The sequence below is a fragment of the Leptinotarsa decemlineata genome, unplaced genomic scaffold, assembly GCF_025532065.1.
Source record: "Leptinotarsa decemlineata unplaced genomic scaffold, Ldec_3_MD MMD2_tig00078422_RagTag_RagTag, whole genome shotgun sequence".
NCBI classification, from domain to species: Eukaryota; Metazoa; Arthropoda; class Insecta; order Coleoptera; family Chrysomelidae; genus Leptinotarsa; species Leptinotarsa decemlineata.
This window is the reverse complement of record NW_027412747.1, coordinates 3,031,280-3,045,158: the sequence shown is the minus strand read 5'-3', so window position 1 is coordinate 3,045,158 and position 13,879 is coordinate 3,031,280. Positions and strand designations below refer to the sequence as shown.

General features: G+C 34.7%; 2 protein-coding genes across 6 annotated transcripts in view; one reads left to right on the top strand and one right to left on the bottom strand.

The window, feature by feature from the left end:
• LOC111504309 (uncharacterized) overlaps positions 1-1,927 on the top strand; it is a 130,716-nt gene extending 128,789 nt beyond the window's left edge. For both annotated transcript variants that reach the window (XM_074186050.1, XM_074186049.1), the window contains exon 7: positions 1,447-1,927. In XM_074186050.1, coding sequence (XP_074042151.1) covers positions 1,447-1,822 — 376 coding nt within the window. In that variant the 3' untranslated portion in view covers positions 1,823-1,927. The remainder of the gene's footprint in view (positions 1-1,446) is intronic.
• A 2,621-nt stretch (positions 1,928-4,548) lies between these two features.
• LOC111504313 (uncharacterized MFS-type transporter C09D4.1) overlaps positions 4,549-13,879 on the bottom strand; it is a 77,601-nt gene continuing 68,270 nt past the window's right edge. For all 4 annotated transcript variants that reach the window (XM_023158832.2, XM_023158829.2, XM_023158830.2 and 1 more), the window contains one exon: positions 4,549-4,962. In XM_023158832.2, coding sequence (XP_023014600.1) covers positions 4,635-4,962 — 328 coding nt within the window. In that variant the 3' untranslated portion in view covers positions 4,549-4,634. The remainder of the gene's footprint in view (positions 4,963-13,879) is intronic.

Genomic DNA, 13,879 nt, shown 5'->3' with positions numbered 1-13,879 from the left:
AATAATTGATGAGTGAATCACCTTATAATAATGAGTTAATAGGTGGAGTGAAATAGAATGCTTAGATATTATTAGTGAAAAACAATGCTTTATACATTTTCACTGGGTATAATTTCATTTTAATTTTTGTAAAACACTCTTGGTGAGAGAATTGCTGCCTCTATCAACATCATCAAGAAGATGAAATTTTAACGAAATTGAAAAAAAGGGGAATCAAGAAACCAACCTACTCACTTTTCACTTTGGAAGGCAATGATAATGCCTTCCAGAGTATAATTCAATGTTCTTATAACAGAATACTGTTTGTGAAATAACAATAAAATGGGCATTCCACATTTTTTTTTTCGAAAGTTGATATTTCAAGATACGTGATTGGTTATGTTATATTTTGAAAACCTTATATTCAAAAATAGGTACAGTTTGAAATGATGATATTCAAAGAGTGACTGATGTAATCAAAATTGGTGTTTGGCATGGAATATTTCAATTTTTCTGATTTTTCAGTACCCACTTCTGGCACACAAGAAATTATTAAAAACACATCCTTGTTTTTTGTGATGGGCTAGCATAGGAAAATCGAAAACCATTAGATACAAAATCTGTTGGATCAGGAGAAAGTTGCCCATTTCAGAACTCATTTCACGGCGTTCCAATATGTAGGAAGTACTGAATAGTTCTGGAGATATTAAAAAAGAACTGAATGTCGTCAAATCGTTTGAACTCCTTGATGATGTTACTTAAGAGAATGATAGAGAACAAAAAATACTCCTAGTACATCCCTTTTGATGTTAATTGCAAAAAATATTTCAATTCTGATTGGTATTTATTATTTCAAGATGGAGTTACAGACACTGTTCCAAAAGAGACTGAATGTTTTCAAAACAGCTGAAAATGAGTAGCCAAAAAACGCGATCGTTTAATTTGATAAGAAGTAAAGAAGTTCAGTCTTAGGAATATCTGTTTTTTGTTGTTTTTATTTGATCTCCTTGTATTGTTAATTGAATTCTTTCATAATTGAGTGATTTTTATTTCAATAAAATATCACTCAACATTTTCCATTTATTTTTAGTCTGCAAATACTTTATGCACTTAAAGAGCATGGACAAGAGCAAATCCAAATATTCTGCAATGATAATGAAGGTTAGGAAACAATGTTTAGTGGGTATAGCTATCATCTGACTTTACATGAAGTGTACTTCAATAATTGTGATTATCTGGTTTTTTCAGTTTGGACAAGATCTGATTGAACTCTATTAGTAGAATTGAATGACGTTCAATATTTTTTTGATTGATTGCCACATTCTGAATATTACCCCGACCGTTGCTCAATCGACCACAATCGCTAACGGCATTAAACTTTTACTTTTGTGTGAATAAAGTAAGAGGGTTATAATGAACAAAACATACAAAGTGACCGCACATTTCAAAAATACGTTTCCGTTTCAGATACATTCGTATACTCACCAACGTTCTAGAGTGGCAGAACACTACCGCAAGCACTATTCAAGTCGATATCAAATGCGAAGACGTTGCAACGATCTCCAAACACCCCGGTATCATTCCAGGATTGCACAACTTGAGGACAAGAGCGAGACTTCGCCGCAACCAAACCATTATTAGTCAACCTCTTTCCATTTGTGACCGCAACGGAAACAACCTTTTGATGATAGCGCCCAATAACCACTTACCTTTTCGCAGGAGGACCATTTTCATTGATATTCCAGCCAGCCAAGGGCAAAACGAGTTGAAAATCGAGTCAAAGGATGGAAAAGAGGAAGATAGAGAAAGTAATGCAGGCGAAAAGGGTGTAAAGGAAACGTAATGAAAGTGATATTGATGCCAAAGAATTGTTAAATGTTTTGTTGTGATACATGTTCTTTATGTTCAGAAGTATAATCGCCATATATTAAATGAAGTTCAATAGCGATTCTTTCTGAAAATCGTGTTTTTCTCCCTTTCTGTACATTTCAAAATTTATCTATTTGCAAGGGCAGATATTTATCTTAGGACAGAATCACAAATGTAGGAATGATTTTTCTTGATGACTCCACATCTTCGAAAAGGCCATGGCATTTTTCCTTACGGAGATGTCATCTACCTCGATTGACAGAAAAATCGTGCTTATCCTATAAGGACAGATGAGTCCAACTATGCAATCCTGGATCAAACTAGTATCATTAGCAGGATCTATGGAGAGTCAAAACAGCACTGTCCTTTGTTAGATCATAAATGTGAAGGAAAATGTTATCGCTTTTTCTAATTCAGATATGTCCGTAAAGGACATTTGAGTCTGACAATATATTCGTTTTCAAGCCTAGCGCTGTCTGGTATCGGATCGGGAATGCTTTGTTTTTGGGCTCTGGTTTCAATTAGTTGCCCTACAATGGAACCTCCAGAAAAATTTAGAAGGTGAATTTCATTCGGTGGTCGATGTCGTAGTTTCGCCTTGCAAACCACCTCAGTCATTCATTTGATGCCTTTCTGAAAATCGTGTTTTTCTCCCTTTCTGTCCATTTCAAAATTCATTGTGCCACTTTGTGATATATATTGATAACTCGTCCTAACAATTATTACAATAAATTGAATGGGGACGTAACACTTCGTTTTTCATGTGTCTAGATGGAAAATTCAGAGGACTCATGTCAGGTGACACAGGAGGTGACCACTGTATTACATCCTTCCGTACTATCTAGCGACTTTGAATCATATTATTTGAATATTCTCGCATATTTTATGAGTGAATTGGAGGAGCAATGTCTTGTTGAAATAAAAATTACTTTTCAAAGTATTCACCTATTCAATTACCAAAAAAATTCCCAGAAGGGATATTACTGAAGTTCTATCCCAACACCAAACCATTTTTTTCATCACCTCGACACGTGTTTCAATCACCAAGTGATCATCTCCAGTTTAATCTTCCTCTTGAAAATGATCACTTGGTGATTGAAATACGTGTCGAAGTGTTGAAAATTACTACACCAAAGAATCCAAACACTGCATCACAAGTCCAGAAGGGAATTCACAAAATTACCTATCTACACATTATATTGAGGATTTTTTTGTATGCCCACATTGTATATTTTTAAAAAAGGTTGATTTTCCATAATTGATAGATTTAATGACACTTCATGACGATTCGCAAAATGGACTATGCATATCTGAATATTTAAACAAGCAAAAATCCTCTACTTGCTGAACGAAAAAAATGAAAGTTATATCGAAGATAGAATATCCAAATATTTTTCCAGTGAAATACGTTTCTATATATTTTTGTCATAAAAAATATTAAATTACAACACCTATTGGCTTTACCTGAAAAAACATTAGTCATTGCTTCAGGAACTGTAAAATTTTATTCGAAAAAATGAAGCAGATGAAAAAATATAATTATATATATTTCTATTTCTATATATATATATATATATATATATATATATATATATATATATATATATATATATATATATATATATATATATATATATATATATATATATTTGACTAGGATATGATGTTGCATGTGTAGCATAACAAAAAATACAAAACATTTTACAATATTCAATTAGAAACAGAACACATTCACAAAGATACAATTGAAATTCACTGCAAAATATCTAACATTGGATTAAAATACACTACAGAAATGATTGCCTCGTTAACAACTCATCAGTACTGAAAAGCATTACCACCCTGAAACCTTTTCCATGGACGCCCGAAAACTATATATGATTTCTATAATTCTGAAGTAGAAAGTTAGTTTCAGCTTCAAGCTGTCGGTTGAAGGTGTTGTTTGTAAATATATTGAAGAAGTGAATGAAATAATCCAAGTGGGAAGTTATTTGCCAACAGTTTTTGTACGTTTTTTTTTCAATTATAACTGAAATATTACTTGACCAAACACTATCGAAAAAAATGAAAAGTGCCATTGTTATGAATTCCTCACCTCACAAAAATTGTTTTGTGAAGTTGGTTCTTATTTAAAAAATGTTATTTATTTTGTCATGCCTACAATCGACTCTGTATCCTAGAACTGAGTTTCAAGGTAATTGATTCTTATTAGTATAATTCTTTGTTTACCGTGCGACAAATCAATCAATTTTTCCGCTATTACCAATTGAAAGACTGTTTCAGATACAAGAGACTGATTCCACAAAAGCCGTACGGAATATTTGAACTTTGCACATTTCACAAAAATTGAAACTTCTATTTCCTCAGCCAACTATTTGCACGACATCTTGTTAGGAAAGATCCCAGTCGAAATTAATATTCAAATAAAGCCATTCCAGTATTTTTGGAAAACTCCCCCGCTTCGGTTATTGTTTTAATTTTTTGTTTTGCACCACCTTCAACTGACTGCATGATGGTAGAAGTCATTCTTTACATCAGAATCATAGAACTATAAGGTGTCAAGAGGTATCAAAGGACCCCCGAAAATTTAGCTGTCTCTTTGTACGAGTCCTTTTCTCCGATGATCGTTTATAATTGTCATATAATTGTTATAATATCTCAAATATCCAAATTATCAGCATGAAAACTGGTGGTAATCTATTTATTGCGAACCAGTTTCGAAACTTCAACTCCACAAGAATCATAAAAGTCTGGTCACAAAAAATCAAAAGAATCTTATAAACGAATTACTGAATAAACACTAGCCTAGAATGATGATGCGAAGGCTTGCGATCCATTCCTTCAGTTATTTGTCGTAGAGCTTCTTGTCTCAGAAGAACGTCATTCGGTACAAAGCCCGTGATCAAAGCTCCAATGGTTAGAAGAACTATTTGACTTGCCAGGGCCCAGAAACAGCCCAGTTTTGAATTCAAGAAACCCAGCATCAAGGTACATATCACTCCAAATATTTGAGTCATAGCCATCAATAGGCCTGTGGTGGTGCTTTCTTCGGAAGGAAATGTTAGTTCCATAGCGAATTCGAACCCAACAGGCATGTATGCTGTGGTAAATAGTCTGAAAATGTGATATTCGTTCAATCCTTGAAGAATTTGAAAGGTAAATCATTATTCACTCAATATGTCAATCAGAAATAAGCAATTCACTTCAAAAATTATTTCAATAACAGGTATGGGAGGTTATTCCTAACGAATTAAAACACATACGCCGACACTGTCAAATCTTTCAACTAACTATAGGCCTGTCGCTTATGTCAAGAATTGTCAAAAACGCTGTATTTTTGAATATTTGGAAGGCTTCAACATCCATTTAGATACTGGAAACAGTGATTAATAGGCTACCTTCACACCGACCTTTAGACAACGCAAACGAGAACATGGAAGGTATCGGACTGTTACAGTTAAAAATATTCACAAGACCTTGTCTGGCATGAAAGTTTACCAATTAAACTTCGATATTATGGCTTGTCATTGTTGGTGACTCTCCAGCTTTCTTGAAGAACGCCTAACAGTTATTTTTCAAATTGTAAAAGTCGATTCCTATATGTCTTACCGAAATAATAGCAGAGTCAGCGCCTAATAAAATTGAAACTCTAACTACGAAAATTGTAGACGTCACTAGTATTATATATGATGGAATTGGCCAATACTTGATGAAAATCCATAACGTATTCATAAAACATCTTATTGTGATATTTTTACTGAACAGTTTTACGAAAACGCAACACGTGTTTTGCCATACAATGTCTTCTTCGGCAGTGTCTAACACGAAGAAGCCATTGTATGGCGAAAGATTTGTTGCGTTTTTGTAAAACTGTTCAGTGAAAATCTCCTAATGAAGTGTTTTTGAATACAATAGTATTGTATGTATCCTGAAAAATATAATTCGAAAATGAAAATTCATATGTTTCGGGATTTGTATCCCGAAAAAAAACTCTAACAAATCGTCAAGCTTTCATCTCTGAATAGAGATTTCGTCAGAACGGAGTAAACTGAGTTTCACAATTGAAAATTGAATATTGATGAAGGTATTCAAAAAAAAAATTTATTGTGAGATTTTTACTAAACAATTTTACAAACTCGCAACACGTGATTCGCTATACAATGGCTTCTTCGGGCGTGTTTTCACATATATATATATATATATATATATATATATATATATATATATATATATATATATATATATATATATATATATATATATATATATATCGGGCGGGAGTAACTATGGCTCTCTTACAGCCGTCGTCTCGTCATCACCTTGTAGGTTACGACTACCTATGTTGGCTATGTTGCAGTTATTGCTACTCATAAAGGTCTGAAACTGGCGGCGCAGAATGGCGGCCGGGTGTCTCGTGAGAGGAGACGCCCGGCGTTAGAGTCATTGGATGGCGCGAATTGGCGGTCCTGATGCTCATTTATTTGAGCGTCTGGGCCGCCTTTTGCGTTAACTCTTCCATATTGGCGGTCCGGGTGCTTGCTCACATAAGCGCCCGGGCCGCCTTTTGCGTTAAAACCTTTTTCAGGCAAGTCGACTGAACCTCCTTGTGGTAACCGCCGGGAAACGCCCCTCCTCCTTAAGGGGAGAGGATTAGGCTAACGTCAGCGGCGGAATGTACCAGCCTGTTACTCAGCCTCCTAAGGCCTAGCAAGCCCCCTAGCAAATATAGATAATAGATATTATAAATATATATATATATATATATATATATATATATATATATATATATATATTGTTATAAATATATTGTAATACCTCAAAACTGGTACAGCTTCCCTGGATTGGTTTTCTCTTGATTGGAATTTTGAATTCTTCCAGACACTCTAAAATCTCCAGTAAGTATCCTTTCTTGTTATTATTATTTATACTCTGGCTCCTATTGATGGATTTATATTGATAAGAACATGCAAAACGGCCTTTTCTCTTTCTTTTCCCCTTTTTTAATTTCTAACAGCTCTTCAAAAAAAATTCGCGTCTGGACAATTCAAAAGCTTCTCTCCTCTCCTTATTGATTCACCCCTGGCAACCAGACAAAATTTTCCTGCCTACTGCTTTTCATAACAATAATTTTGAAATTTCTTCAATTTTGACACTTTTCACTGTTCACACATATTATATTTACGATTTCTGTTTCCCAATTTTCACTAATACTAATAATAATTAATTTTGATTACATTTCATCACATTTTGTTTTCAATTTTTCTAATTTTGAATCCAAAATTCATCATTTTTCAGAAGTTAACACCTCCTTTTCAATTTATCAATCTGATTGGCTACTCTTTAGTTGCATCCAAATCATGTACTGAGTGTTCTTATCATTTTTCAGATAAAATTCCTAATGTCAGTGTTAATTGAATTTTTGTTATTAATTTGTAGTGTAAATCTGTTTTATTGTATGTTATTATGTTGTATTAATGTCTTTACTGTTTTCAGTGTATTTATCCCGATGATTGATGGTTTCTGGTTAGTTGTGCTGTTTGGAAATGATCTGAAATACTCTAATACTGATAAGTCACAACTTTGCCTGATCTGGGCATGAACATTACTCCAAATTATACAGATAAGAATTTGAATAAAGGTAAAGTATCTGGCTTTCTAATAAAATTAAACATCTAAGAATAACTTTGATTTTCACAAACTTTCAACACTGAACTAACAAAATATGTGAACTTTTAACATCAAATTAATAATAATATGAAAAACTTTTAACATCGAACTATCAAAATAAATGCAAACTTTTAACTTTTAACTACTAAAATAAATGTAAACTTTTAACTAATTAAAATTTGAAAATCTTTAACTTTGCAATAATCTTATAAAAAAACTTATCATAACAATATATATATATATATATATATATATATATATATATATATATATATATATATATATATATCACTATTTTTTGGTTTTTGAGGCCGTCGATTTTTGGAATTTCTTCCTGACGTTTCGCTGGCGCGAGTGGCTAGCTTTCTCAGAGGTTTATATATCCTGATTCATCTCTAATATCTCGGGATGTATACAAAGAAATAAATTTCAAAAATTGATTCTCGTCGAAATGGTAGACCTTATATACAGTGTGTAGAAGACAAATGGAATACATTCATCATTTCGGTTACGGTACATATTTTAACAAAATCCCTTAAAACGTCAAATTCAAATTATAATTTGACATACTTCACCTCGTGTCGAATGACAGGTACAACCCCCAATTTTCAAATGGGAGTTGTCATATGTTTCAGAGGTCTCTTCATTCTCTATTCAAAAATGTTATCGCATTCAAGTTTATTGTAACAATAATAAAATACACTGAAAACTTATTGCAATATACTTAAAACATATTTCATGTTGAGGTATTAATAATAAGAAAGTAAGTAAAAACCATAGCAATGTTCTTTTTAGATGATATTTTTTAAAAAACTGCAAATAATTTCCGTGGCAAACGCTTTGTCATTTTGTTTTGTATGTTACAACATTGATTTTCAGTATTTTAAATCAAGTTTAAAGTTCGTTAAGTTCAAGTCTGACAAATAGTTAGTTTAACGGAAAATCATGAAATAATAGTTTTACAAATGATTGGTTACGGAGATAAAACCCGAACACAACGAGAAGTAGCTCGCCTATTTCATGAGAAATTTCCTAATTAACCACCCATATCTCAAGGAGCAATAAGTAAAATAGAAAAGCAGTTTCACGAGCTTGGTCATGTGTGACAGACAAAAAAGCAGCTGCCAATGCAACGAATGATGAACTCAAATTAGATGTGATGCTTGAGTTTGTGGAAAACCCACATACATCGAGTAGACAGGCATCCACTACATTCAATGTTAGTCATACATCGATAGTACACATAATAAAAGAAAATAAAATGCACCTCTATAAAATTATACCTATTCAGGAGCTCATGGAATACGATTTTGATAGAAGAACTTATTAGAAGACGTTATGTTTTCTGATGAGTGTACTTTGTCTCCTCTATACCGTCATACTAATCGGTTGGAGAGCTGGTGATATATAATTTTGAGAAAAAATCAGCAAAGCTATTAAGAATATCTGAAGGAGTATCTAAAGATTGTCCTTCGTAGGACATTCTGTCCGAAATACTGGTAGAACCTTTTTTACTATTTATATATGCACAAAATTCATTTGGATTGTCTTTGATGTCATGTTAAGCGGATTTGCCAAATTTTTTGTACGCGTTGTCCACGTTCGACTTTATCTTTGCCCTCAGAGGCACAAATTGTTCCCGGACACCAACATCATGGCGCCAATACTTAGCCTTTATATGAATTTGCTGAATAATTTCATTGTCGAACCACCGTGGATATTTACGCTTGTAGTTACCAGTTCGTAAGGGTATTGATCCAGTATGTTAAAGATTTTCCAGTAAAAATAAGTGCAAGCATCATTTGACCTATCAAAAACTTCAAGAGTGATCCAGTCAATACTTGCGGTAAGTTCGTACATACGCGGATAGTTTGCTTCTCTAAAGCTGTACTCATTATTATAAGAGGTAGCGAAGTTTCTTTTCAAATTACGTATGCTCTTCGATTTGTAGTATATATTCAAGGCAGGGTGATGTTTGTCTTCTGTTTCTAGTGAATCCGATGATTTCTCGACACGACACTCAATACTGCCACAGAACAGTATGAGGTCGAGTATTCTTCCATAAACATAAGTTGTACTGTAACAAATTGCTAGATTCCAAAAAATTATTCAATAAATTATTTATCGCGTTTAGTTGGTCACCCTGTAAAAACGAAGCATACGAAGGGATATTGTTAAGATATTGATATTTATATTGATAAGTTACCCGTAATGAAAATTCCATTGTTATAAACAACTTTGATGTTGGTAAGAGTTTCGAAAAGGATAATGTACATATCGTTTGACAAAGAGGAAGGGACATAAATATTGATCATAAATAACGAATTCGAATCAGAAATTATTTTCACCATATCATTTTAGTGTTGTTAAATCAACTCGTGAGGAGACGAACGAATCAGCAACTGCAATAAGAGCTCCTCCACCTTTTGAGCAATTGCATTCAGAGAATTTTCTATCAGAGATACGTCATAGCAGTTCGGAAAAAAACTCTTCATTTCTGACCGAGTGGTCCAACCAAGTTTATGTCAGTGTAATAATCGAGGATTCAGTCATTGAAATTGAGTTGAAAAACTGGGCTGCTTTAGATCGCAGACCACAGGTATTTTGATAATAACATGTTGTGTAGTTCTCATTTCGTAGGGTAAAATCATGGATCTAAAGCCTCATGGAATAAGGGTGATTGCTACGAATAGCCAAGCACATTATTTTTGAAATTTTCTATTGCAATTTGGTAAGCAGTACATTTTTCCTTTTCCCACACCACATGATCTATTGAAAGATTTTTCGTCGCTAGTTCAACACAGTTGGTGCATGTGATATATGTGAGTACTTTCGAATTTCACTTGATGATTCCATTAGGATAGTTGAAACAGGTGATACGATATTGCAATAATGAATGTATTTACGCTAATGTTCAATAAATCTGTCACATACGGATGATAAGTGATTTATAATTTCTAATACCAACAAGAAATCGCCTTGGGGACATAACGATTTTGAATTATATAAATAGAGAAAATGAGATTTCTCCATTGCATTATCGGTATCTCATCATTCCTTGATGGGTCTGTCGGAATAAAAATTAAAATTAAAAGATTTCAAATCAAGTAATGTCACGACGTTTCGATTGGTAATATCCACAATCGAAGACGACATAACTTGGTTTGAAATCTTTTAATTTTTATTTTTCTTTTTTTATTAGGTAATAATAATTTTCAATTTTCAGCTTTTATTAATATTTCAATTTTTATTTTTTTTTTGGTTGTTGTTTGGTTTTATATTATTTCTTTGTAATTTCAGTTGTTTTGTTCAAATAAAATTATTTTAGGTTAATCTTTTTAATATTTTTTCAGGAATTTCAAATCAATTTATATTATATTAGACAATGGAAATCCGAACTGATAAAATACACCACGAAACATTGTCAACCACCTTCAAACAAAAAGGAATGTACTTAGTTCATGACGAGGATGAACTTGCACAATTTGGAGATCCCAACAATCCTAACGTCGACTTTGGGATGATGAATACGTTTTTCCCACCCAGCCCAGAACTAGTGGAGTGGTTTTTGTTCGAAGATCACCAATTCGCTCCACTTCTGAAGATTATTGTAGTGGCTGACTTTCCTGACATTATCATAATGGCTGAATCTCCAGAACCTCACATCATCATTATTAATGAAGATTGAAGTGGATGGGTCAGATTTCTCGGAGTGTACATAATTTGGTTGGTGCACACGGGAAACTGCGTGATTTGGTTCCTTATTCAACCTAACATCCCAATATCTGTTTCGGGAAAACTACCATACTATCTCTTTCAGTGATCAAATTGCATCCTGACCAAGAATATCAATTATTTTCGTGAAAAGTGTGACCCTGAGGGATTTTTTCAAAATAGATTTACTATTATAGTAACGAAAAAAATAATGAGGGATTATAATATTGTTGCGTGTTTCCCAGTGGGTTGATCAATAATTGACTACACTGAACAATGATCAAACTTAATTTTATCTCACTTTAAATAGAACAAACACTTCAACTTAAACTTCAACTATTATTCGAATATCTATTGCCTTACAAGATCGCTTCGCGTACCGCACTGTCACTTCCACTTGACTGTCTCGATGGGCGATCATAAAAAATTGAATGAAGGCATCATTTATGCCCTAGAATTTGAAGCTACAAAAAATGGTTTGCGACAACAGCGCAAACCATCAGTGAAAAGGAAGACAAAAGAACAGATCGACTCATGGCTATTTTTTCAAATTACCTGAAATAGTAGTCTTATCCAACCAAGAGGCTGAAACGGTGGCAAAAGCCCTGTTGCAGAACGTAATTGTCAGATACGGAGTACCCCAAGAACTACACTCGGATTAGGGTTTGCGACAACAGCGGAAAGTTTTACTGAGGGCCATCAGTGAAAAGGAAGACAAAAGAACAGATCGACTCATGGTAGGTCTAGATATACTTTTTAAGAAGCATTTGATGAAGGGAACTGCACACAGGCGGGACTGTCGATCTCATTCAACATACAACGAAAGAAGAGACTGGCATTCGAGTTCACCCTAGCTAGAGGGGTACATTGACTGCTGCATCCCAAGCCCCCAGGTATACGATTTCCAGCTTAGTTGTCGACGGATTTCTGAATAATCATCAGTGCCTTTTCACCATCAATACTGGAGCAACGAGGTCAGTAATGAGAGCCGACATTTTCAAAAGAAACAGTTTGAAGAAATTATCATTAGTACCTGTTCTAGTAACAGCCAATGGAGGTAGATTGATAGTGTGAAGTGGGACTGAGGCTTGGAAATTGTGAAATCAAGCTATTAGTAAACACCAACGTTGACAAATTCATTTTAGGACTAGGCATCATGTCCCCCTACGGATTAGTGGTGGACATAAGAAACAAACTGTTTAAAGTCCGAGGAAGTTTTGCTCGACGTGACATGACAGCCTCATGACAGCCCAAGGTGGTTATACAGGAAGATTCCAGAATCTCTCCCAACACTGAGAAAATCTTTCGAGTGAAATTTGCTAGATCTGGCGGCTTGGGCATAGCATTGAAAGAGCCATCCAACGAATCTGAAGCAGGAATTTCCGGGACCATATCTCTCGTAAATGGTAACAAAAAGTCCATTCCAGTAAGAATAATCAATCCTAATAATAACAGGGTAACTCTCAATAAAGGGCAAGTAATAGGCACCTGCGAACCGATCGTGAAAATCGTCAGAATCGAAAAAGGAGTTCCTCTACAACGTGTTCAAAAATCCGCAAACGAACTCATTGGCTCTTTTAAGAAGACGTAGAGCCATCTGTCTGAAGAAGATCTATGCAAGGCCACCCGATTCGTAGAGGAAAATTACGATATGCTTGTGAAGGGCAAAATCATTGATCGAACGGATTCAGTTCAACATATCATCGATACTGGTGATGCCAAGCACATACGTCAACCACCCAGATGACTTCCTTACGCAAAGCAAGACGAAGCTTCATCCATCGTTAAGGACATGTTGGAGGAAGGAGTAATAGAGGAATCAAACAGCCTCTGGTCGTCACCTGTTGTGTTGGTGACTAAGAAAGATGAATCGACGAGATTTTGCATAGACTACAGGAAGCTCAAATGAGTGAAAATTTTGGCTGAAAGCAGATGGTTCTCAACATCAGATCTGAAAAGCGGATATTGGTAGGGGGCCGTTAGCTCCGAAGATGAAGAGAAGACTGCCTTTTCCACCGGCAATGGATTATACCATTTCAAGTTTATGCCGTTCGGATTATGTAATGCATCCGTAACATTTGAAAGCTTGATAGAGTTGGTGTGACTTACCTGAAAATATGCTCAGTCTATCTTGATGACATTATAGTCACTGGAAAAAGTTTGGATGAACATCTGTCGAATTTGAAGAGTGTTTTCACGAGGCTGCGGGAGGCTCATTTGCAGATTAATCCTAAGAAGTGCTACCTTTTCTAGAAAAAAGTTAATTTCTGGGACACGTGTTTTCAAAAGGAGTTGAAACAGATCCAGAGAAAATCAAGGCGGTGCAAGAATGACCAACATCAAAGAGCCAATACGACGTAAGTTTCCTTGGACTCTATAGCTATTACCATCGTTTCGTGAAGGACTTTGGGAAAATTGCCAAACAGCTGCAAAGCTTGACTGAAAAAAGAACACCCTTTGTTTGATCACCAGATGCCCAGCAAGCATCTACATCCCTAAAGAGAAATTTGACCAGCGCACCGATCCTGGCATAACCGTACGAGGAGGGCTCAGTTACTCTGGACACGGATGCATCCCAACATGGAATGGGAGCACTACTTTCTCAGGTACGAAAAGAAGAAGTAAGTCATCAACATCCGAAAGAAATCAT